General features: G+C 43.8%; 1 protein-coding gene and 1 non-coding gene across 15 annotated transcripts in view; one reads left to right on the top strand and one right to left on the bottom strand.

Moving 5' to 3' along the window:
- LOC132677092 (uncharacterized) overlaps positions 1–25,325 on the top strand; it is a 290,019-nt gene that overhangs the window by 68,545 nt on the left and 196,149 nt on the right. For 4 of the 13 annotated variants that reach the window (XR_013552474.2, XR_013552470.2, XR_014136180.1 and 1 more), the window contains exon 1: positions 14,188–14,317. The exons of 1 other annotated variant lie outside the window; for it this stretch is intronic. This is a non-coding gene — a transcript (uncharacterized LOC132677092). Of the gene's footprint in view, positions 1–14,185; positions 14,318–25,325 lie in introns of those variants that run through there. 8 more of the 13 variants (XR_014136184.1, XR_014136186.1, XR_014136182.1 and 5 more) reach the window with 6 other exon arrangements.
- LOC145713203 (vomeronasal type-1 receptor 4-like) lies at positions 7,178–14,804 on the bottom strand. Of its 2 annotated transcripts, XM_081791397.1 has the most exons (3): positions 14,694–14,804; positions 13,024–13,080; positions 7,178–8,462 (listed from the first exon to the last, which is right to left on the bottom strand). In XM_081791397.1, exon 3 carries the CDS (start codon positions 8,159–8,161, stop codon positions 7,211–7,213), a length of 951 nt encoding a protein of 316 aa, XP_081647523.1. In that variant the 5' UTR covers positions 8,162–8,462; positions 13,024–13,080; positions 14,694–14,804; the 3' UTR covers positions 7,178–7,210. The 2 variants fall into 2 exon arrangements, with proteins under 2 accessions (XP_081647523.1, XP_081647522.1); XM_081791396.1 differs by lacking the exon at positions 13,024–13,080.

Raw genomic sequence — 25,325 nt, 5'->3', positions numbered from 1 at the left:
CTAGTCAAAGTTAATTCATTTTAGGAAGTGGTAGTGATCAAGCTTTCCTTTCCCCAGTATGGCTCGCACATTTCAGGTTCTTCTGACAATGTTGCCTTGTGCTTTCTTTCCCTTTGCTCTCACCTGCCCTTGCTTCTCCAGGATAACAGCACTTCATCCTTACTGCTTGACTTTTCAGTTAAATAGACTGCAAATCTCTCCATCTCTTCCCATCACAGGAAGTCATGGCAGTCAAACAGGAGCACTCAATTCATGTTATTCATCATGTGAAAAGGCTTCAGGGAGCCTTTGCCCAGAGAAATGATTGTTGTCATGATAGAAAGGAAAACATGTTTTTTTTTAATGTAATTTATTATCCAATTGGTTTCCATACAACAGCCAGTGCTCATCCCAACAGGTACCCTCCTCAATGCCCATCACCCACTTTGCCCCCTCCCCCAACCCCTCATCAACCCTCAGTTTGTTCTCAGTATTTAAGAGTCCTTTATGGTTTGCCTCCTTCCCTCTCTGTAACTTTTTTACCCCCGTTCCCCTCCCTGCTGGTCTTCTGTTAAGTTTCTCAGGATCCACATATGAGTGAAAACATATGGTACCTGTCTTTCTCTGCCTGACTTATTTCACTTAGCATAACACTCTCCAGTTCCATCCACATTGCTACAAAAGGCCAGCTTTTCTTCTTTCTCATTGCCAAGTAGTGTGTTATTCATCATGTGAAAAGTCTTCAGTGAGCCTTTGCCCAGAGAAATGATTGTTGTCATAATATAAAGGAAAACATGTTGTATGACAGATTAGCTTCAGGGCATTTGATAGTAGGAATAATCTTCTTGTCACAGACGACAGTTGGAATTGTGGGCAATTTTGTTCTTTATCATTATGTGTCCGTTTACCGCATTGAACACAGGCTGAGGTTCACCCGTTTGATTCTCATGCACTTGACTGTAGCCAGCTCCTTGGTCATTCTCTCTGAAGGAGTCCCCCAGACATTGGCAGCTTTGGGATTGAAATCTTTTTTCACTAATTTGCATGCAAACTTTTTTTGTACGTTCAGAGAGTGGGCAGGGGGTTGTCCATTAGCAGCACCTGCCTCTTGAGTGTCTTCCAGACCATCACGATCAGCCCGATGAACTATTGGAAGGATCTTAAAGTCAAAGCCCCAAACTATGTTGGCTTCTCCATTTTCCTCTGCTGGAATCATTACGCATTTATAAATTTAATCAAGCACATAGGATAAGAATTCAGCACCACCTGAAGAGAGAGATGATTCTAGGATTTGGAAAATCAGGATAATTGAGGACAGATGTAGAACTAGGAGCTCCCATTCCAGAGGGAAGTGTTCAGCTGCTTCATTCAAAGAAAAAGGAGAAACGGAACAAAATAATCCATTGGTGCCATGGAAATGGCAAGCTCGTTTAGGATTTAAACCTTAAGAAAGTGTCAGACAGGGGTGCCTAAATGGCTCAGTTGGTTAAGCATATGAATTTGGTTCAGGTCGTGATCTCTAGGTTCATGGGTTCGAGGCCCACATCAGGCTCTGTGCTGACAGCTCAGACCCAGGAGCCTGCTTCAGGTTCTGTGTCTCCCTCTCTCTCTCTGCCCCTCCCCTGCTCATACACACACACACACACACACACACTCTCTCTCTCTCTCTCTCTCTCTCTCTCTCTCTCTCAAATAAACATTGAAAAACATGTTAAAAAGAAAGGGCCAGGTATATATATCAGTGACTTCCCCCCAAGAAAGCAATGACTGGAATTGCCTTTGCAAAATCAGAGTCAGCCTCTTACAAAGTCCAGATCCACTTAAAGCTAGATCTTTCTTGGTGAACAGTAGAGACACAGAAACTCAGGAGATCAAGACAGTCCTTGGCACAGTCCTGGGAAGGAATGAACGCCCAGGTGACCTGGAAACATCGGAGGAGGTCAGCTCAGCAGTGGCTTCAGGACAAGGGAGAGACCATGGACCAACTCGTTAGTGAGCAGAAGCCTCCTTACCTCAAGGAAGGGACAGTGATGAGTGCTAATCCAGCATCCAAAAAGACTCCCCAGAAATTTCCCCTCTCTCTAGGATCTGTCTCTGTGTGTCTGTCAACCCAGGACTTCACTGGGGACCTGGAATTGCACATCCAGTCTGGAAATAGAGATTCAGGAAAGACAGGAAGAAATGAAATTGTTCTGAGAAAGAAACAAGGTCCCACAGTACTTGCTTCCTCTTCTCGGGAATTCTCTATTTGATTGTGTTTTGATTAGACTCTGTAGGTCTGCATTTGAACTCTGGTCATAACAGGGCCTATTGTATTTACTGTATTTACTATATTCTTCGGGCTCTGACATTCGTGACCTTCTTGAGGAGGGAAAGAGTGCCTTTTCCATGAGTAACCAATTCATAAAAATAGAGAAGGGCTTTACATGGCCCATCTTTTCATGTAACCTAACCAGTAGAGAGTCCACTTCCCCAACGGTCTTGTTAACAAGCTCTAGCGCACCAAACCTGGAATTTCCACAGCCCTAAATCGGTCCACCACCAAGTACCAGATAATTAGGGACAGCCCCTATGCCCCAGGGCAAAGTAGCCAGTACTAAGCTCTACAACATGTCCTGCTGTCCCTTTCCCCAAAAAACCATAATAAGGGCTCTGGCTAGGCTTTCCCCTCTCTCCTGCTTCTGACTCCTGACCAGAACAGGATGCTTTTCCCATGTGCCTGTGTGGGATGCTGTCATCCCCCTGTCAGGAAATGTATGCAGTAAAAACTCTTCTTTCAGTTGACATAAGCCTCTCTGTGTCACCAGTTAGTGTCCTTTGTAAATAAAAACTCAGGCACTAAGCACTCTCTAAGAGATAGATAATAGGAGCCTGGATTAAATGTGGTCAAAGTACAAGGACAGGAGTGTATAGGAAGGTGACAGGAATACCCATTTGGGTGGAGTCCAGGAACATTAGGATCTGAGCGCATCCGGAATTAGGGTATGAGGTCAGAAGTTGCATGAACATAACGTGAAGGCTCACACGTCTGCAGTGTTTACGTTGACAAGTGTTTTCACAGCCAGAATCTGTGGTGAGATCACAAGACCCCTGTGAGGAATGCAGACAATGAGCCATCTCACAGGAGGACTCTGCAAATTAAGTACTTTAACACTTATTCCAGGTAACAAAATGGAACATTTGGGGTGGCTTAAACAGCGGGTATTTTTTCCACAGTTGTGGAGGCATGAAGTCCAAGATCAAGGTGTCAGTCTGCAGGTGTAGTTTTTTGTGACATGTCCTCGACTTCCAGATGGTCACCTTCCCACTCTGTCCTCCCATACTGTGCCCTCTGTGCAGGTAGAAATCCGAACTCTGTGTGTGTCTCCACATTTCCTCCTATAATGACACAACTCAGAGTGGATCAGGGCTCATCCTCCTGGCCTTAGTTTAACTCCCATCACTTCCTTCAAGGATCTTCCTTCTGAGCTCCTGGGATTTAGGACTTCAGCCTATCAATTCGAGGAGATACAGGTCAGTCTATAACACTCAGCCCTCTGGACTCCCCAAATTCATGTCCTCACTGGCACAATGCACTTACCCCTCCACCCCATTCCAGTAGCCCCAAAATATTAACTCATTTGGTAAACACGTCCAAGTCTCAAATCTCCTCTAAGTATCATCTAAGTCAAGTGTGATTAAGACATGAGATATGAGGGGCACCTGAGTGGCTCAGGGAGTTAAGCATCTGACTCTTGGTTTCGGCTCAGGACATAATCTCACGGTCTGTGTGTTTGAGCCCCTCCTCGGGCTCCACACTGGCAGTGTGGAGCCTGCTTGGGATTCTCTCTGTCTCATTCTCTCTCTCAAAATAGATAAATAAATTAAAAAAAAAAAAGACTTGAGACATGATTTATCCTGTGAAAAACCTGCCTTCTCAAGCGATAAGCCTGTGAATGCAGACACATTCTCTGCTTCCAGAAATCAATGGTGGGATGGGTAGAGCGTAGACATTCCCATTCCAAAAAGAGAAACTGGAAAGAAGAAATGTCACCTGTCACCATTAAGTAAAAAATCTAGGAGGGAAAATTCCCTTAGATTTCAAAGCCCAAGGGTGATGTTCTTTGTCTGGAAGTGTCCTCTGAGCCTAGCGGGATGGTGTCCCTGCCGTGCAGCCCCCCTAGAATGCCATTGTCCGGGGGGAGTCCTGTAAGATGAATGATCCTTAATACTCCGCCCCTCCCCTCCCCCCGTATCTCCTGCTGTGTAAGGTGTTCCCTTCCCAGGCGTCCAGGTGTCCCTCCTCCTCTACCTTGGAATGTTCCATGTCATTACCTGTCCTTCCGCTTTCTTGCAGCCATCCCATAGTTTACTCAGATGTTTTGCCTGGAAGAACCAGGCACAAGAGGGCCGGTATCCTATACAAATTGGACCAGAAATGCATTTGACTCACAAGTGCAGATGGTGAGATCCACGTTTGTCACCGTTGGAGAGACAGGAGACAGATGAGCAAGGGCAGGAAGTTAGAATGATCCATGAGGAATGGGTTGGAGTTGGAGACATCAGCCTGAAGTCAGGTTGACTCTGTATGGACACCAATCGCCCCCCACACACGTTTCTACCTATGTGCACACGAGCGGTTCAGCACACACACGTACGTTTTCTTGGTGTTTGAGCTGAGAGGGTGTGAACACAGTGACACCAGGAGCAGTGAGCATACCTAGTGTCCATGCCTTGGTCCCTGACACGGTTCCCCCACGGCAGCAGCCAGGGGCTGCCTGGAGAGACGGTGCAGCCTGGACTAGGACAGGACGTGTATGAAATCAGCCTGCAGAGCTGCGGTGCCATAAGTCAGGACATGCTAAACAACTCGGTTTCTAAAAATGGGCTATGTCAGAGGGACACGGGAGTCACCCGAAAGAGCTCCTCATGGTCAAGGTGGAACACCTTGATTGTATTTTATTTAAAAAAAAATTTTTTAACATTTATTTATTTTTTAGAGACCAAGAGACAGAGCATGAGCAGGGGAGGGGCAGAGAGAGAGGGAGACACAGAATCTAAAGCAGCCTCCAGCTCTGAGTTGTCAGCACAGAGCCTGATGCGGGGCTCGAACCCACAAACCGCGAGATCATGACCTGAGCCGAAGTCGGACACTTATCCGACTGAGCCACCCAGGCATCCCGGAACACCTTGAATTTAAACAAGAGCAGAAGAGGCCATATTGGTTGTAACTCAGTATCAAACAGATGTGCAGGAATCAAAACTGATAAGAGGAAATCACTGAATAAATATTTTTTTTAATGTTTATTCATTTTTGAGAGACAGAGACAGAGCATGAGTGGGTGAGGGGCAGCGAGAAGGAGACACAGAATCCGAAGCAGGCTCCAGGCTCCGAGCTGTCAGCACAGAGCCTGACGTGGGGCTCGAACCCACAACCCGAGATCATGACCTCAGCCAAAGTCAGATGGTCAACCGACTGAGCCACCCAGGCGACCCCTTTTTTTAAAAAAATTTTTTTCAACATTTATTCATTTTTGGGAAATCACTGAATAAATAATAAATTGAGAAAAAGGACCTCTTCAGAAGAATTCCACATAATTTATGTAAGAAACGTTGTCCTTAAGGAGGCAGAGCACAAGATCCCTTTCGTTAATGTCAGCCACACACAATGACTTCCTTGCGACGGGTACAATATGAAAGGGGACACGTAAGTTTCCCGAAGGGTCCTCATACACACAACCTCATCCAGGGGACGTAGGCCGATGTGAACAATGATAAGTCATGTTGCTGGGCTGTAGCCTTGATATGATGTCCTGAGAATGGCGCTTTATACCCTGAGCTCTCTTCTCCAAAATATAGAAGCCCAAGATAATCATGAGGAAAGTACCATATTAATGCTGAGGTCCATTCTACAAGATACCTGACTAGTACTCAAGTCTGTCAAGATGATCAACAATGAGGAAAATCTGGGAAAATGGCCCAGCAAAGAGGAGTCAGAGGAGACACGATTACAGAATGAGATGTGGTGTCTGGGTGGGTTCTTGAAACAGAAAAAGGACATTAGGTAAAGAATATGTAAATCTGAGTAAATCAAATTGGAGTATCAAGCAAGACATTCAGGATTTCTAAGGGTTAGTTCTGAGGAGAGCTCACTTACAAGCTAATCACTACTTTAAAAAAAAATCACACCTTGTAGTTGTGTTGTAGTGGCCCCACATTCGTACACCGTGTGGCTTCCAGGTGGAGGCCTCCTCCCTTTGCCAGAGGCTGCAATGACAGACTCATCACTCACAGTGATGTGTGCTGTCCCCAATACTCCAGGAGTCCAGGAAGGGCTGGGCTTCCTTTTACGTGCTGGGAAGCCAAAGAAACAAGGATTTTTCCATCACTGCTGGATGGAGGGACTGAGCCCTGTGACCCTGCCCTATGGTGCCGGTGACCTTTCCCTGGGAGACCGGACTCTGAATTTGGTGGGTTATGTCAGCCACCCCTACTGGCACAGAGGTGACAGCACGTGAGACAGGGCCTCTGTCTGATTGAGACTGAGGCCTCTAACTCATCAACAGAGAACACATCAGGTATGTGATGACATTTTATATTTGGTGGTCATGTCTCCTCCGGCTCTTCTTTGCTGTGACCATTTATCAGAGTTTCCTCATTTTTGACAATCATAATAAAGGCAAACCATGAAGTATATGTTACCTGGTATGAATATTGCTGTGCCAAGTTGTTTTGTTTTAAATTCCATAAAATGTATTTTTCAGTTTTGTACCTCAATCCTTATTTTTGACTTTATTCTTACATCCTACTTCGATCCTGTAGGTCTTGACAAAACATTTAAAAACATGTATACATTTGACCCCCTTTCTTTGGAAGTGCACACTTAGTATTTGTTAGGTGTCAACCTAGAAATTTCAGCATGATTTGAAAAACTAATCACAGAGTCCTTTTTGTCAATACATTTAAACTCCTTCTTGACCATGTAAAGGCATTATGCATAAATCTGCTCACAACAGCTCATGATTTTATTGGTGATATGTATTTTAAAATTTTACAGATAATTTTAATTTTAATTAAAATTTTACAGATAATTTCACGTTTCTGTACGCAGCACAGACATCAATGCACAGAAACCCCCGTCTGCTGCAGGCTGCACCTCTCTTGTGAGAGAGAGAAAAACCCATAAAAATTTTTTAGGACTGTGAGGGGGCTGAGTGAATTGGCAACTGTATGTTGTAGAAGTACATACAGTCTACATGTTTTTCTGAAGACAAGGAGATCTTATATTCCTTCTCCAGGCAAACCAGAGCCTGGGTACCTTGGGTACCTTGGAGTTGTGGCTCATGAGCAGAAACGGACTGATAGATGGGAAACACTCAGACACAGCTGCAGCGACACTTATGAAGATGGAGCTGGGATTATCAAAAACACTCAAAACAACTTGAAAAATGGAGGAGAGGGTGTAACAATAGACAAAGGTGCTCACCAGGAGAAGGATGGTTTTGGTGGCTCTGGACTCTGGGGAGGATGCAGAAGAAGCATTGGTTCTTCGAATATGTTGGACCTGCTTCTTGTGCCTGTACAGAAGGAAAACCATGGAGCTGCTGGCCCAGAGCATGAGCCCCAGACATAACACATCGGGGAATGATAACAACAGTCCATACAGTGAGTCACTAGCTTTGTCATGACGAACCGAAGAACAGTATCCAAAATGCTTTTTGTTCGTGATGTTCTTATCGCTCAATGTGCTCGTTAAGTACATAGGGAAAATGATATTCACCAGCATTTGCAGGACCCAACACAGGAAAATCGAGGGGAAAATGTATTTGGGTGCTTTAACTTTAAGCTCTGCCCACCTGGAGTTCCCAGGGCTGATGGTGATGGCCTGGTAGACACTCAAGATGCAGATGCTACCAATGGACACTCCCCTCCCCACTCTGTGAAGAAAGGAAAGAAGTTTGCATCCAATGTCACTGAGGAAATGTTTCCGCCCAAATGCTGCCACGGTCTGGGGGACTCCTTTGCAGAATAGGGCTAAGAAGTTGGCTACAATCAGGTGCTTATGAATGAAATCTGTGGACCTCCACCTGTACTCAGTGAAGGAAAGGATGATATAATGACAAAGAAGTGAGAAATTGCCCAGGATTCCAACGGTAGTCTGTGTGAAGAAGATCAGACCGATGGCCAGATCCCTTGTGACCATTGTCTCTGGTCCCAGTCACTGACCGTTGCCTCCTGGGCTAGAACTTCCTGCATGGAAATATGAGACATGCGCCACATGTATCACGTCAGCTGAAATCCACTATGTTCTGCTTTCCATTCCTTGCCACTTGGAAACACCTACTTACAGTTTTCTTTTCATAGTTGCTTTCCGAGGGCTGAATGTAGAACTTTTCAAGAGCCCTTATAATGTAAAATCACTCCTGTGAAGGTCACTCCTGTGAAGGCACTCACGTGAGAGCTTCTTCATGCTCCACACATCTATGAGGTCGGCATTACTGTGGCTGTAATTAAAAGATGAACAGAACAGACACACAGAGAGGTTAAGGATCTGTTCAAATGTGCTCCTTCAGGCTGCGTGGGGACTGGGAACCGGATGGGCTGGAAACCGTGATAGTGCACTGAGCCCCCACGGTCTGCTAGACGGCTAGTTAGCTGTGTCCATCCAGGAATCAGATCCATGGTTACTTCTGATTTGACACCTTGTGGTTAACTTCAGAGTAGGGGGTATTGTATAATTTTCATCACAACAAGTTTCCATTCATTTGTAAAACTTTATTCCACAGGATAATATCAGTTATGGGTAAGCCTTGAATACCTTAGTGAACGTGCATGCGCTCTGGCAATAGCATAGTGCAGGAACCTGCAGTTCTATGTCGTAGATGCAAGATGGCAACAGAAAGACTCGTGCTTTTATGTGAGGAACACAAGTGTAATGGCATTACACTGGAATTGCTGAATTATCACAACAATCCCATAAACTCTGGCACATGAAACACGGATGCATGATCAAATGGTGTCAGGCAGACTCTAAGTTATCATTAATTTCGAGTGATACACTATGTACTTATTAGTGAGTACTTACGTGAATTAAGGAAAACTATTAGCAATGAACACAGATTTGTGAAATAGTAAACGCATCACTGTAAAATGACCTCTGTAAGGCATGTATCTTACACTTTAGGATTCAAAATACTCGGTTTTTGTATTGATGGTAGAGTAATTTTTAAACACCTGGAAAGAACATGATATGAACCTGAAAGCTGCTGTCTGAAAATCACCGTTTTTATGTCAACTGTCCCTTACCTGTTCATTTCCTAACTTTCAGAATGAGTATAGTTTCACTGTAACCAACAGATGATGATGTCTTCCATGGAGGCTCAGTTACTGTCCCCATCATTGTGTGCTACATCCAAGGTTACAGGAAAACTTTCAATTCAAGACATTACCATTTGGATACACGTTCTGCACAGGATCAGAAGATTCCTGTAAATTCTTCATACATTTCACTACAACCATGGAGCTGTGAGAGTTGCACATCTAGTAACCCTGAAAATTTAGCCTATAATTCCTATAATGTTAGGACATTGATTTTACAATTCATTTCTTAAGGACTTAAAAATCAGTGTATATTATTACTTGCACTGAACACCAGCAATCACATTGAGCGAAGTTTAACTTCACTGAATTAAGAGCCATCAGGGACAGGTGAAGGTCTAGGACCCCACATCCTCTTAACTAGCTCAGCTCAAACCTCAGAAATATTGCACATTCCTGCATGGCTTTCACAGTGAATTAGGTAATCCACGGAATAGCGCCCTTTTCTGATAGGATCACTCACCCAGACTCTTGATACAGACACTGCCTCTTAGACTGAAATGGATCGTCACCAACTCCTTCCTGCTGCCTGAGGGGCTCCCTGTGAAGGGCACAGCAGCCAGTGGGAGGGGCCAGCCAGACCCTGAGATATAGGTTTGTGATTCTGTGAGGTCACCTGTCTCACCACTGCAATTATTTCATTTACAGCTGCACTGGGAATACAGGTTTGGGAGCTGACGATGTTCCTGAAACTTTTCTCTCATTTGTTAATTATGATGAACAATTATGACTTTCTGGTTAGAACCTTGTAGGAGACTATTTGTGGGAGGCTTGTTTTTTTCTCCCTCGATCCCTGTAGGTAGACGTGTCTCCTGTTAAGCACAGCAGCAAATAGTGTGTTCTGACACGTGAGGGATTAGTGGGGAAGGATGTGTATCTCCCTGGGTTCTTCACTTCCCAGAGAGGTTCCTCTACCCAGAAAGTAGTACTTTCCTAATCCTCAGACCACTGAAAGGAACCATCAGTTAAGGTTATTAGTAGAGAAACAGAATGAGACAAAATACTTGGGAAGAATATGCAGAGATACAAGCAAAAGGAAGAACATGATGTAAATAACTCACTATAGGATTCATTTCACACAAAGTTAATATGACATGTTTGAATAATTCAGTGCCAATTAATTTGAAGATTGTGTAGGAAAATTGGTTTTACCATTATTGACCCCATTGATAAGAATTAAAGACTGGACAATACCCAGAGAGGAAAGAGAGAAGTTTCTAAGAGTCTCTTCTCACAGACTAAAGCAGTAGGATCAGATGGCTTAACCAGAAGTTTCTCCCAACCTATAAATCTTGGATGAGCCCATCCTCACTTACTTAATTCAAGACGATCAAAGAGCTCCAACAGTTCTGTACGCTTTTTCCCCCCTTGAATTTTCAGTATTGAGCACTTAATGCTTTGGTAAGAAGAAACACAAAGTAGGAGTTGAAACAGATCCTGTGGTTTTCCCTGCAGACAATTCCACTATTGAAGTTCATTGTGCAATTACTAGCCATTTTCAAGTCAGAGCCATAATGATGGGCAACTCAGACTGCACACAAACGTTAACGGTTTACACACTTACATACATCCGCAAACACACGTGTATATACACCCAACCTCACATATACTCACATACTATTAGACCCATACGTGGTCATTCGTGTACTCACAGCTGTAATTGAAATTCACAAGTATTCAGGCACATCCTAAACACTTAGAAACTCACCCCCATTGACATTTATATTCACCACACCTTCACACTAACTCACAGTTCACAATCAGTTTAATAAAATCAACATACGCTTTCATCGTGGGTGTGTGTGTCTTGATGAAATGTTCAAATGCAGAAAAAGAGGAGTACCTCCAGACTTCTGGGCTGTCTGGAGGCCTTCATTATCACTTGTAATGCTTTCAAGCCCTAAACTACCCATACAGAGAATATATTCAATATACAGTCTTAAAAATTGCTTTGAGCATCACCACTCTAAGTGGGATGTGTGGTGGGGATGTTGGGGTGTGGGGGGGAGTGGCAGTGCATGGGTGTGTGACAGAGCAGGTGAGAGGGAGGGCATAGGAAAGAAGAACATAGAGACAACATGGTGCAGAGGTCCTGGGGTGAGGGAAGAAAATAGCGCAGGAGAAGAAACAAGGTAGAGGGATAGAAGACAAACGTGTGCTCAATGCCACAGGGGAGTTGCCACGTTTGCTGGTACATGGAGACATAGTGTGCTGGGAAGTGATCGGTATGAGGCATACTGGGATCTTGGGAAAAAGAGGTGCAGAGTTTCATGGGGTGGAAGGGGATAATCGAAACGGACACTTCATAGGGAAGATGTTAATGGTCGGTGTGGGTACGAGACACACAAGACAGTGTCTTGGAGTGGTGAAAATAATGGTGGGAGGATGAAGGGAAAAAGTGTGGGGCGGGTGTGCTTTGGAGGAGGGCAGCGTGGCCCAAGGCAATAGAGAATGTGTGAAGAGGAGAGGAACCCTGGAGGAGACCTTGAACAAGGCAAAAGAGGCAGAGGGCATTCAGGGGGCCAGTGAGGGTAGTGGGCAGTGAGGGAATCCAGGAGAAAGGGTCAGAGGAGATAGGGATGGAGTAATGCATGTGGGTGCGGATTGGATTCCTGCAGGCGTGGAGGCTGGGGCACCGCAAGGTGTGGGTGTAGAGGACCCAGGAAATGGGTGAGATACTGGTATTGGGAGTGGAATTTCGGCAAGACAAAGAAAGGGCGGGACCTCACCGGTCCTGGGGGTGATAGAAGGCGAGGAGGGTGGCACTGGAGTCCCTGGAATAGCGGTCACCTAGAGACAGATGTCAAAAAGGTGACGGGAAGGAGGTTGGAGTGGGATGCAGAAGTCTCATAGGGCTGAGTCCAGGTGAGGGATGTGTGGAGGTTTAGCAGGTGACTGGGGCTCCCAGGGTGGGGGCATGAGGACCCTGGTGGGAGAGGAGCATACGGTGGGGAAGAGGAGCCAGGGAACTGGGAGGGTGCAAGTGGCACAAGGCAGATTGGAGGTCACTGCTTGACACCCATTCGTTAATTCTCGATTTACGGGCAAATATCAAGTGTCATGGATAGTTAGTTCCTAATTTCAGCTCAGGAGGCAAAACTCTTGCTCAATTACAATGTGCCCCCACGTCATGAACTAGAGCATACAGTACAGGAGGGAAGGTGCAGTTTTGGGTAGCAAATCTCAGCCATTCCTTGGGAAATCAGGTGCAGGATGTGACTGGTCGGTCAGGCTGGAGAGGCTTTTACTGGTATCCAGAGTTGCAAGTGTGGGAAAGAGCTGTCTCATCCCACACTCTGCATCTCTGTTGAAGAACTGTTATGGGTCAAGGACATTTTATGCCCCAACATTGATCTGATGAAGATTCTTTTATGTATTGTGATATTTCTAAGACCTAACCCTTTGTTTTAACAATATGAGCTTTAAGAACACTTAAGCTTTTAGGGTACCTGAAAATTGGAGAGAAATTCACCCGTGTTTTTTCGTTCTAAGAAACCATATGAAAAGGGAACCAGAGGTGAGAGAGTTGTGAATGTATTGATAATTCTAAAAATTTTTTTTTTACAAAATTTCCACTGATTTCATAATAATTACAGGCAGATGTCCAATTGGAGGGTGACTCTCTCGGCTTTGTTATGATACCAAGTAAGATGGATTTGTAGGATTTAAAGTTACTAATGAAATTACCTTTAAGCAGCTATGTTATCCTAGATTATCTGCTGGATCCAGAGTAATTCCAAGATCCTTAAAGAGAGAGAGAATCCAGAGATATTAGATACAAGAGGAAATCAGAGATTTGAAGCATAAAGACTGTTGCTGTCTTTGAGCCTAAGTGTAGGTGGGCACATGTGGAAACCACAAGATGGCAATTAATTGTGCTAACGACCTAAAAGATGATAGAAGTGGAATATTACGTAGGATCTGGAGAAGGAGGTCCAAGCTGATTGACACTTGATGTAGAAGGTGACATTGTAATCAGAGTACCCAGCCAAGACCCAAATGGTTTTCATCTAAGAACGGTTATGAAAATAAATTTGTGCCTTGTTTTTAAATATCTGCTAAGTATTTATAGCAGTGCAAGTGACTAAATGTGTATTCTTCCAACTCCCACCCCCACCCTTAATCCCATGGTGAAAACGAATCCCCAGCATTTGGAGAAGGGGCCTTGTGGTGATGAGGGTGAGCTCTCCTGAATGAGAACATTGACCTTGTAAAAATGACCCCAGAGCTTTCATTGAACCCTTCCACCCAGAGAGTACACAGTGATAGGATGGCTATATACGAGCAGGAAGTGGGCACAGGATATGATACTTGTTAACACTTCCCAGGTGATCGTCAGGGGAAGCCAACAACGACAACCACTTTGGCAAACACTGCCTCTCAAAGTATTGTGTGTATGTGAATCTCCTGCATTTCTGTTGAAACAGAGTCTACAGGAGAACCCTACTCTAAGAGATTGAGATACAGCTGCGGTCCGGCCGATGAATTACCATTTTCAACAGTCTCTGGTGGTGCTGCTGCTTCTCTCCCCAGAACTCTGTTTCCGCAGCATCCCCCACCCAATCCCCCTTTCGGTAGCTCTAGAGAGAGCAAGCAGAGCACACCTGACCCTCTTACTCGCTAACGTCCCATCTCAACACAGATGCTGTGGGTTCCTCACATGTAGCAAATGAAGAGGAAGGAACAGAACCAGCACAGGTGATTGCCGTGGGGACGGAGCGGCTGCTAGAGGGAAAGTCTGAGGACCCTCCAGGGAAAGCTGAGCGCGCAGTTGCACGTGGCAGGTCCTAAGAGGAGGTTGGCCTTCTTGGGCGGCCTCTGCGCAGGCGCGAGCTCGGGGATGGGCATGTGGGCGTGGCTACGGCCTCGTTGCACATGCGCACATGTCCGGCAGGGTCAGGTGACCGTTGAGCTCCCGCAGAGGCCCTTGGCCCTTCCAGGTGAGGAACTGGCTTAGAGCTGCGGCTTCTCTTCCTGGAAGGTTAGTTCTCGGGGAGTGTGGGCTGGCGGTGGCCTGGGGGTGCTTGCGGGCCCCAGGGAGGGACGGGACCACGTGCTGAGGGCAGCTCGGCTCTCGGCTCACGGCTGCCCGGAGCCTGCCCGCGACAAGCGTGTGTGAGGGTCGCGTGAGAGGGACAGATTCGCACTAGAGTCTGGTGGCGCTTTTATCCGTGTGTCTTCGGTGACGGGTCCCAGTACCCGGTGCTGCCCTCGAGGGCGTCTAGGTTGGAATGGAGGAAGGATTTGGGTTCCCGGGTGGGGGTGGGGTTGAGGGGAGTTGCGATGTTCGGCCTTCGGTGCGCACGCACGAGGTCCTGGGCTGCAAGGGAGTGGAATGAGCGAGTTCTAGGACCCACCTGGAGAGGAGAGAGCGCGTGTTAGTGCCAAGATGGGTTTTGTGCTTCCATTTGTGGCTGCAGGTAGAGCGGACTATGAGCCCTGGTTAGTGAGCTTGGGTTGAAATGATGTTGTGGGGCTGGTCGAGGGGTCCAGATGTTGGGGGATCGGGTGTGGACTGGAGGTCCTGAGCGTGACGGGGGCAGGATGGGCCGGAGACTTGGGCATAATGCGAGGTGGGTGAGGACCAGCATTGTTGGGAGGCCTCGTCGACTGCGGTCTGGTTGTGTGCGGGGCTGAGCCAGCCCGGTGTCCAGGCGCCGGCGCAAGTGTGGGCCGAGCGCCGAGCACGCCGCTTCTAGCACTCGTGATCCACGTGGCAAGTCCAAGCGCTCAGGCCCAGACGCTGCCGGAGGAGAGCCCAGCTGCCAGCCACGTGCAGAGGCCGGACCTCCAGGGCCTCCACGCGGCCACGTCGCTTGACTCGTGTCTTCACCTGGACCCGCGTGCTTCTGGAGGAGTGGCGCGATGTCCCGGCATAAGTCTTGAAAATTGCACTCCACGTTGCCCGCCGATTCTTCTCACGGTCGGATTTGTCTCAGAGATTCTCGCAGCGCACACGTGAAGGTATTTTCATCACAGATTTGTTTGAAAACGAAGAAGTGGAAGTATTTTAAACGGGCAACGATAGATGTTTGAATTATGTGTGTAAGGGACTGAAGCCTTTGGAACTGTCACCTTAATTGTATATTCGATGACATACAAAGATATCTTTAACCCATATAAATAAAAGTGGTTATAACACAGCCTTTAGAGAGTGTCAGCTTATTGTCACCTTTTGAGTGCAATATATGTATCCTAGGGGTGTCAGGTATGGAAAATAACGTGTGAAGGTTATCGTATATTCACATCACAAGTTTGAGCGTGCATTTCACTCTGTTATAGGGCCACAGGCTTTTTTTTTTTTTTTAATTTAGTGATAGTTTCTCGTGTTAATAAAGTGTATTGGTTAAGATAAAATTGTAAAATAATCATTTCAGTTTTTCCATGTATTTTTTTAAAGATTTGTTTACTTTTTAAAGTTTGTTTATTTAAGGAATCTCCACACCGAATGTGGAGCTCAAACTCACAAGCTAGAGATCAAGAATCACATGATCTATAGGCTGAGCCAGCCAGGAGCCCTAGTTTGTTCCCATATTTTTTAAGAACATTTAATCTGTTCACAATGTTACATGTAGTAATGTGTTTCATTGTGTACAAAGCATTACAATGAAATCATATCTAGAAAAATAAGGCAAGTTGAATATTTAGGTTATAAGATTAACATAATTTAATGCCTCTGTACCAAAAGTTTTCATTAAGTGATTTTTTGTTAGAATTGCTTAACACCTCTCTAACACTGATCCGTAACTAGGGTAATTTTCCTGTGGTTTCCCCCCCATCCCCTGCCCGGCCCAAGATCATGTGGCAGTGTTTAGTGACCTTTACGTTTGGGGAGGAGTGAGGTGCGGGTTGCTTCTGGCACATAGTGGAGTGGGAGATATAGACACATATCCTGCTATGTACAGGACAACTCCCACCACGGAGAGGTATCTAGGTCACAGGTCAGTAGTGCCAAGGTTGGGAACACTGATCCAAAGGTTCTGAAGATTTTTCTTCTATAAAATTCTCATTCGTTTGTATATTGGTGGATTTTGCACGGAAGTACATGCATTTGCTTTTTCAGAAATTGCAAAGAATTCTATCTTTGGGGGAGGAAGACAGACATGTGGAACTGTTGGAAGAAGGGATGAAACCTGTGAGGTTGAATTGCAGTTGGAAATTCCAATAGGAGATTCAGTTTTTATTTTTTTAATTAATTAAGTTTTAATTTACATCCAAGTTAGCATATAGTACAACAATGATTTCAGCAGTAGATTTCTTATTGCACCTTACCCACTTAGCCCATCCCGCCTCCCACAACCCCTCCAACAACCCTCTGTTTGTTCTCTATATTTAAGAGTCTCTTATGTTTTGTCGCCCTCCCTGTTTTTATATTATGTTTGCTTTCCTTCCCTTATGTTCATCTGTTTTGTATCCTAAGTTCCTCATATGAGTGAAGCCATATGAACTTTGTCTTTCTCTCACTGACTGATTTCATTTAACATAATACCCTCTAGTTCCATCCATGTAGTTGCAAAAGGCAAGATTTCATTATTTGTGATTGCCGAGTAATACTCCGTTGTATGCATAAACACCACATCTTCTTTGTCCATTCAACTGTCAATGGACATCTGGACTCTTCCCATACTTTGGCTCTTGTCGATAGCACTGCTATAAACATAGGGGTGCATGTGCCCCTTTGAAACAGCATACCTGTATCCGTTGGATATATTCCTAGTAGTGCAATTGCACGGTCATAGGGTAGTTCTGTTTTTGATTTTTTGAAGAACCTCCATACTGTTTTCCAGAGTGGCTGCACCAGTTTGCATTCCCACCAGCAGTGCCAAAGAGATCCTCTTTCTCCGCATCCTAGCCAACATCTGGTGTTGCCTGAGTTATTAATGTTAGCCATTCTGACAGGTGTAAGGTGGTATCTCATTGTGGTTTTGACCTGTATTTCCCTGATGATGAGTGATGTGGAGCATTTTTTCATGTGTCGGTTGGCCATCTGGATGTCTTCCTTGGAGAAGTGTCTATTCATGTCTTTTGCCCATTTCTTCACTGGATTAGTTGTTTTTTGGGTGTGGAGTTTGAGAAGTTCTTTTTAGATTTTGGATACTAACCCTTTATCTGATATGTCGTTTGCAAATATCTTCTCCCATTCTGTCAGTTGCCTTTTAGTTTTGCTGATTGTTTCCTTTGCTGTGCAGAAGGTTTTTATTTTGATGAGGTCCCAGTAGTTCATTTTTGCTTTTGCTTCCCTTGCCTCTGGAGACGTGTTGTGTAAGAAGTTGCTGCGGCCAAGATCAAAGAGGTTTTTGCCTGCTTTCTGCTCGAGGATTTTGATGGCTTCCTGTCTTACATTGAGGTCTTTCCTCCATTTTGAGTTTCTTTTTGTGTATGGTGTAAGAAAGTGGTCCAGGTTCATTCTTCTGCATGTCTCTGTCCAGTGTTCCCAGCACCACTTGCTGAAGAGACTGTCTTTATTCCATTGGATATTCTTTCCTGCTGTGTCAAAGATTAGTTGGCCATACGTTTGTGGGTCCATTTCTGGGTTCTCTATTCTGTTCCATTGATCTGAGTGTCTGTTCTTGTGCCAGTACCATACTGTCTTGATGATTACAGCTTTGTAGTGTAGCTTAAAGTCTGGGATTGTGATGCCTCCTGCTTTGGTTTTCTTTTTCAAGATTGCTTTGGCTATTCGGGGTCTTTTCTGGTTCCATACAAATTTTAGGATTATTTGTTCTAGCTCTGTGAAGAATGCTGGTGTTATTTTGATACGGATTGCATTGAATATATAATTGGCTTTGGGTAGTATTGACATTTTAACAATATTTGTTCTTCCTCTCCAGGACCATGGAATCTTCTTCCATGTTTTTGTGTCTTCAGTTTCTTTCATAAGCTTTCTATCGTTTTCAGTGTATATATTTTTCACCTCTTTGGTTAGATTTATTCCTAGGTATTTTGTTGTTTTTGGTGCAACTGTAAATGGGGTCGATCCCTTGATTTCTCTTTCTGTTGCCTCATTGTTGGTGTAGAGGAATGCAACCAATTTCTGTGCATTGATTTTATATCCTGCCACTTTGCTGAATTCATGAATCAGTTCTAGCAGGTTTTTTTTGGTGGAATCTTTAGGTTTTTCCATATAGAGTATCATGTCATCTGTGAAGAGTGAAAATTTGACCTCCTTCTGGCCTATTTGGATGCCTTGTATTTCTTTGTGTTGTCTGATTGTCGAGGCTAAGACTTCCAATACTATGTTGAATAACTGGTGAGAGTGGACATCCCTTTCTTGTTCCTGACCTTAGGGAGAAAGCTCTCAGTTTTTCCCCATTGAGGATGATATTAGCATTGGCTCGTTCATATATGGCTTTTATGATCTCCGGGTATGATCCTTCTATCCCTGCTTTCTTGAGGGTTTTTATCAAGAAAGGGTGCTGTATTTTGTCAAATGCTTTCTCTGCATCTATTGAGAGGATCATATGGTTCTTGTCCTTCCTTTTATTGATGTGATGAATCACATTAATTGTTTTGCAGATATTGAACCAGCCCATCCTCCCAGGTATAAATCCCACTTGGTCATGGTGAATAATTTTTTTAATGTATTGTTGGAGCCAGTTGGCTAATATCTTGTTGAGGATTTTTGCATCCTTGTTCATCAGGGAAATTGGTCTATCATTCCTCTTTTTAGTGGGGTTGCTGTCTGGTTTTGGAATCAAGGTAATGCTGGCTTCATAGAAATGAGTTTGAAAGTTTTCCTTTCGTTTCTATTTTTTTGGAACAGCTTCAAGAGAATAGGTGTTAACTCTTCTTAAATGTTTGGTAGAATTCCCCTGGAAAGCCATCTGGCCCTGGACTCTTGTTTTGGGGAAGGTTTATTTTTTTTTTTAATTAAAAAAAATTGTTTTAACGTTTATTCATTTTTTTGATATAGAGAGACAGAGCGTGAGCAGGGGAGGGGCAGAGAGAGAGAGATAGGAAGACTCAGAATCTGAAGCAGCCTCCAGGCTCTGAACTGACAGCATGGATCCCAATGCAGGGCTAGAACTCACGGACTGTGAGATCATGACCTGAGCTGAAGTCGGATGCTCAACCGACTGAGCCACCCAGGCACCCCTTGGGGAAGGTTTTTGATTACTAGTTTGATTTCCTTACTGGTTATGGGTTTGCTCAAATTTTCTATTCCTGTTTCAATTTTGGTAGTGTATATGTTTCTTGGAATTTGTCCATTTTTTCCAGATTGCCTATTTTATTGGCATATAATTGCTCATAATATTCTCTTATTGTTTTTATTTCTGTTGTGTTGGTTGTGATCTCTCCTCTTTCATTCTTGATTTATTTGGGTCCTTTCCTTTTTCTTTTTGATCAAACTGGCTAGTGGTTTATCAGTCGTGTCAATTCTTTCAAAGAACCAGCTTCTGGTTTCATTGATCTATTCTGGGTTTTTTTTTTTTTTTTTTTGGTTTCGATCGCATTAATTTCTGCTCTAATCTTTATTGTTTCCTGACTTCTGCTGGTTTTTGGTTTTATTTGCTGTTCTTTTTCCAGCTCTTGAAGGTGTAAGGTTGGGTTGTGTATCTGAGATCTTTCTTCCTTCTTTAGGAAGGCCTGGGTTGCTGTATACTTTCGTCTTATGACCTCCTTTGCTGCATCCCAGAGGTTTTGGGTTGTGGTGTTATCATTTTCATTGACTTCTATATTCTTTTTAATTTCCTCTTTAACTGCTTCCGTAGCCCACTCATTCTTTGGGAGGATGTTCTTTAGTCTCCAAGTATTGGTTACCTTTCCAAATGTTTTCTTGTGGTTGATTTCAAGTTTGATAGCATTGTGGTCTGAAAATATGCACGGTACGATCACGATCTATTTGTACTTTCTGAGGGCTGATTTGTGTCCCAGTATGTGGTCTATTCTGGAGAACGTTCCATGTGCACTGGAGAAGAATGTATATTCTGCTGCTTTAGGATGAAATGTTCTGAATATAAGTGTTAAGTCCATCTGGTCCAGTGTGTCATTCATAGCCATTGTTTCCTTGTTGATTTTGCAATTAGATGATCTGTCCATTGCTGTGAGTGGGGTGTTGAAGTCTCTTAATGTGATGGTGTTACTATCAATGAGTTTCTTTATGTTTGTGATTAATTGATTTATATATTTCGGTGCTTTCACGTTTGGTGCATAAATGTTTACAATTGTTAAATCTTCTTGGTGGATAGACCCCTTAATTATGATATAATGCCCTTCTTCATCTCTTGATACAGTTTCTATTTTAAAGTCTAGATTGTCTGATATAAGTACGCCTGCTCTGGCTTTCTTTTGTTGACCATTAGCATGATAGATGGTTCTCCATCTCCTTACTTTCAATCTGAAGGTGTCTTTAGGTCTAAAGACACAAAAGGACTTAGGTCTAAAGTGGGTCCCTTGTAAACAGCATATAGATGGATCTTGTTTTCTTATGCATTCTGTTACCCTGTATCTGTTGATTAGAGCATTGAGTCCATTGATATTAGAGTGAGTACCGAAAGATATGAATTTATTGCCATTATGTTGCTTGTAGCGTTGGAGTTTCTGGTGGTGTTCTCTGGTCCTTTCTAGTCTTTGTTGCTTTTGGTATTTAATTAAATTAATTAATTTCATCTTTTTTCCCCATCACAGAGTCCCCCTTAAAATTTCTTGCAGGGCTGGTTTAGTGGTCACAGACTCCTTTCATTTTTGTTTGTCTCGGAAACTTTTTATCTCTCCTTCTATTTGGAATGACAACCTTGCTGGGTAGAGAATTCTTGGCTGCATATTTTTCTGATTCAGCACACTGAATATATCCTGCCACTCCTTTCTGGCCTGCCATGTTTCTGTGGATAGGTGTGCTGCAAACCTGATCTGTCTTCCCTTGTAGGTTAAGGACTTTTTTTCCCTTGCTGCTTTCATGATTCTCTCCTTGCCTAAGTATTTTGTGAATTTGACTATGATATGCCTTGTTGATGGTCGGTTTTTGTTGAATCTAATGGGAGTCCTCTGTGCTTCCTGGATTTTGATGTCTGTGTCTTTCCCCAGATTAGGAAAGTTTTCAGCTATGGTTTGCTCACATAACCCTTCTACCCGTATTTCTCTCTCTTCTTCTTCTGGGACCCCTGTGATTCTGATGTTGTTCCTTTTTATTGAGACACTGATTTCTCTAATCTTAAATTGTGCTCTTTTGCCTTAATCTCCCTCTTTTTCTCTGCTTCGTTATTCTCCTTTGTCCTCTGTATCACTGATTCTCTGTTCTGCCTCATCCATCCTTGCCACCACAGCATCCATTTGTAATTGCAGCTCAGTCATAGCATTTTTTATTTCATCCTGAGTAGTTTTTACTTTTTTTTTTTTATCTCCACAGAAAGGGATTCTAATCTATTTTCGACCGCAGCTAGTATTCTTATTGTCATGATTGTAAATTCTGGTTCAGACATCTTGCTCGTATCTGTGTTGGTTAAGTCTCTGGCTGTCGTTTCTTCCTGCTCTTTATTTTGTGGTGAATTCCTTTGTTTCATCATTTTGAAGGGAGAGGAGGAATTAATGAGGTTAAAAAATTAAAATTAAAAAAATATTACAATTAAAAAATTAAACACACACACACACACACACACACACACAAATTGAATGAATGATGCTAGATCCTAGGTGTGTTTTGGTCTGGGTGTTTAAGTTGCTTGATGGGTTAGAGAAAAAAGGGGAGAGAAGAAAAAAGAAATTGTTTGAAAATTTGAAAAAATGTTTCCACTGAAGTGGACTAAAATGAAATGATGTAAATAAACTAGAATTTGAAACAATTTACACAAAAGTGATAAATATAGTTGAAAAAAATTTAAAATATTTTTAATAAAAATTACAAATGAATTCTGTCTCTTTCTGTATTCAAGAAAAAAGAAACAAAAAAGGGAAGATAAAAAAGGAAATCGTTTTATAATTTGAAGAATTGAATATAGTGAAGTAGAGTAAAATAAAATGATGGAATTAAATAGAATTTGAACAATTTACACAAAAGTAAAAAATATGGTAAAAAAATAAAAATTTTTTTAATAAAAGTTAAAAATAAAAATGAATTGTTTCTCCTATTGTAATCAAGAAAAAGGAAATTAAAAAGAGAAAAAAGAGAAAAGAAAAGGGAAAAAAAAAGAAAATTGAATAGATTGGCCTGCTAACAGACTGAAATACGATTGAAATTACTTCGTTTTTCCCCTAGAAGTCAGACTATGAAGTGCTTTATAGTCCATAAACTAAGCAGGTGTTGAGACTTCTGTTCTTGAAGAGTGAGGTTGGCCCAGTTGGGCGGGGCTTAGTGTAATGGCTCCATTCTCCCCTAGTTGGCGCTGCCAGCCTATTGGGGTGGATTGTTGTGGCGCTTGTAGGTGGGTATGCCCATGTGCAGGAGCGGTGAAAATGGCGTCACCCAGCTACCCAGTTTCTAGTATTGGAACTCTCTTCTCCCTGATCAGCAATCGCTCACCTGTCCTTTGTCTTCAGCTTTCATTCACTCCCCACTTTTATGCTGTCCCTGACCAAGCCCCAGGTAGTACCTCTCTCCTGAGTTTTGTCTCAGATGCGACTGCCTTCCCCGGCCCCCCACTTCTGAGGTACTGCGGCTTTGACTCATTGGAGGGTCTCACCGAGCCACGGCCGGGTGCCAGCCCCACCCAGGAAAGATTGTGGGACTGTGCTGCTGCTGATGCCCAGAGACTGCAGCCAGATGCCAGCCCACACCAGAAAAAGTTCACGAGATAGTGTAGCAGCAGCATTTCAGGGATTATGGAAAATCACAGCACACATCTGGCACCAGGCTTCACCCTTAATGACCTTGTTCAGCACCAGCGAATGCGACCATTGTCTGGGGTCTGCTGGGCCCAGGTGGCCTCACAGCCTCTACCAAGTGTCTTTCCAGCAGTGGAACCGCTTCTCCCTGTGTGGCCCAAGAACCTCCCGGGCCCCACTCTGCTCCTGGGGATTTGCCCTACCCACCAGAGCACCACCAGGTATCGGGGACGCCAGGAATTGGGGACGCCTGTGAGACACACACACTCACTGCCAGTCCCTTAGTTGTCTGACATCAGTATTTACTGCTCCTTCCCTGTGAGCCCCTCTCTGCCATCAGGGATCGTGAAAAGTAAGAGCCCCTCCTAAAGCAGACAACAGTCTCTTCGGAGATACTCACAAACTTGTAATTGGATTTGGTAATTAGTCCTGGGAGAAAGTTTTTCAGAAGTATTGTCAGCTACCGAAGGCTGTGCTGTCACTGCCACCACGTGTGAAATGATAATTGCAGTTCTGATGGGAGGGGAGGTCACAGATCACAAAGCCTTATCTCTGGTCTGGCTGCCTCCCTCCCTCACACGTACTGGCTGCTGTGACCTTCACGCTGCGCCCCCATCCTTCAACGTGACGAGTCCAGTGAGTTCTTTCTCTGTCAGACGGAGAGGCAGCGCCTGTAAGGAAGGACGTGTGAGTAAGTGTTCGTGTCTGGAAAGGGATCCTGAGGGTCGGGACAGACCAGGGGAAGAGCTGAAGAGGGAGGTGGAGTAGTTCCTTGGGTGTGAGCTGAGAGTTTTCAGTGTCAGTAGAGGTGTGCTTACAATGCCTTCTGCTTATAATACAGAGAAGCGTAGAGCAGAAACAGTTTTCTAATCCTTTACAGAGATCGTGTAGATGAATCTGTTTTTAGAATTTTTTAAAAAATACGTTTATTTCTTTATTTTGAGAGAGACAGAGATAGCAGAGTGGGGTAGGGGCAGAGAGAGAGGGAGAGAGAATCCCTATCAGGCTCTGCACTGTCCGTGGGGATCCCAACATGGGGCTCAAACTCACAAAACCATGACATCATACCAGAGCAGGAACCGAGAGTCAGTTGGGGCAAAGTTCACTGTAATTATGGGACCAGACAAGAGGTACCTGGGGCATGTGAATCTTGGCTCATTCTCTCTGGTTTAATAATATTCTAGAAGAATCCCAGTCTCAGAACTAATATTCTAATGATTTTTAACTTACGTGACACACACAATTCCATATTCTTAGAACCATTTTACGTGTGTCTTGTATTTTACTGTCTTTTACAATCTTGCCTTAGTGCTAATAGTTTCACTCAATGCACATTTTGTTAAATACCTCAGCATTTAAAACATAATCATCAATAACTGTTTCATCTTATAGTAGGATTTTATAAACCGTTGATTAGAGAACAAGGTACTATGATGTAATATTGTGTGTATGGAAGCCATGATTTTTGTTCTTACTGTGACAGGAAATGACTCTTTCTACTGCCAAAGTATTGTTAGCAAATACTGCATTTATGAAATCTAATGTGGGCACAGGGGTGTCTCCTGCAGGATTAGCCTGTAATTCATGCCTCTGGACTTTATTATATTAACACGTTATTTACATATGTTATTCACCTAAATAAAATATCCTTCATGAAAAATGTATGCTTTTTACACCAAACATATAAAATAAAATATAGTGTGAAATAAGATGGAAAAGTATAAATGCAAAATGAAATATGCGTCTGGACTATTTGAAGGCACAGCTGACGTGCATTATTAGTGGAGCACAGAGGTTCAGACACTGTCTTCGCTCCAACGTGCCAGGTTCCAGTCTCCACTCGGCCCCTAACCAATGTGTGAACTGAGATTGCTTCCCCTGTGTGCCTAGCTTGTCTTTATCTCTGCCATAGAAACAATGTTCGTGCCTCCATCATGCCTTTAGGAAAAGAAAAAAGATTCCATATGTATGGTAGTAGGCAGTGATTCATGCATTTTAAGTGGTATTTACAGGTTATTTTTTGGGGGCGCCTGGGTGGCTCAGTCGGTTAAGTGGCCGACTTCGGCTCAGGTCATGATCTCGTGGTCCGTGAGTTGGAGCCTCGCGTCGGGCTCTGTGCTGACAGCTCAGCCTGGAGCCTGTTTCAGATTCTGTGTCTCCCTCTCTCTGACCCTCCCCCGTTCATGCTCTGTCTCTCCCTGTCTCAAAAATAAATAAAATGTGAAAAAAAA

This window comes from Panthera onca, chromosome E2 (genome assembly GCF_046562875.1).
Source record: "Panthera onca isolate mPanOnc1 chromosome E2, mPanOnc1 haplotype 2, whole genome shotgun sequence".
Taxonomy (NCBI): Eukaryota; Metazoa; Chordata; class Mammalia; order Carnivora; family Felidae; genus Panthera; species Panthera onca.
The sequence above is the reverse complement of the archived record's forward strand: the minus strand, read 5'-3'. Positions and strand labels throughout refer to the sequence as shown.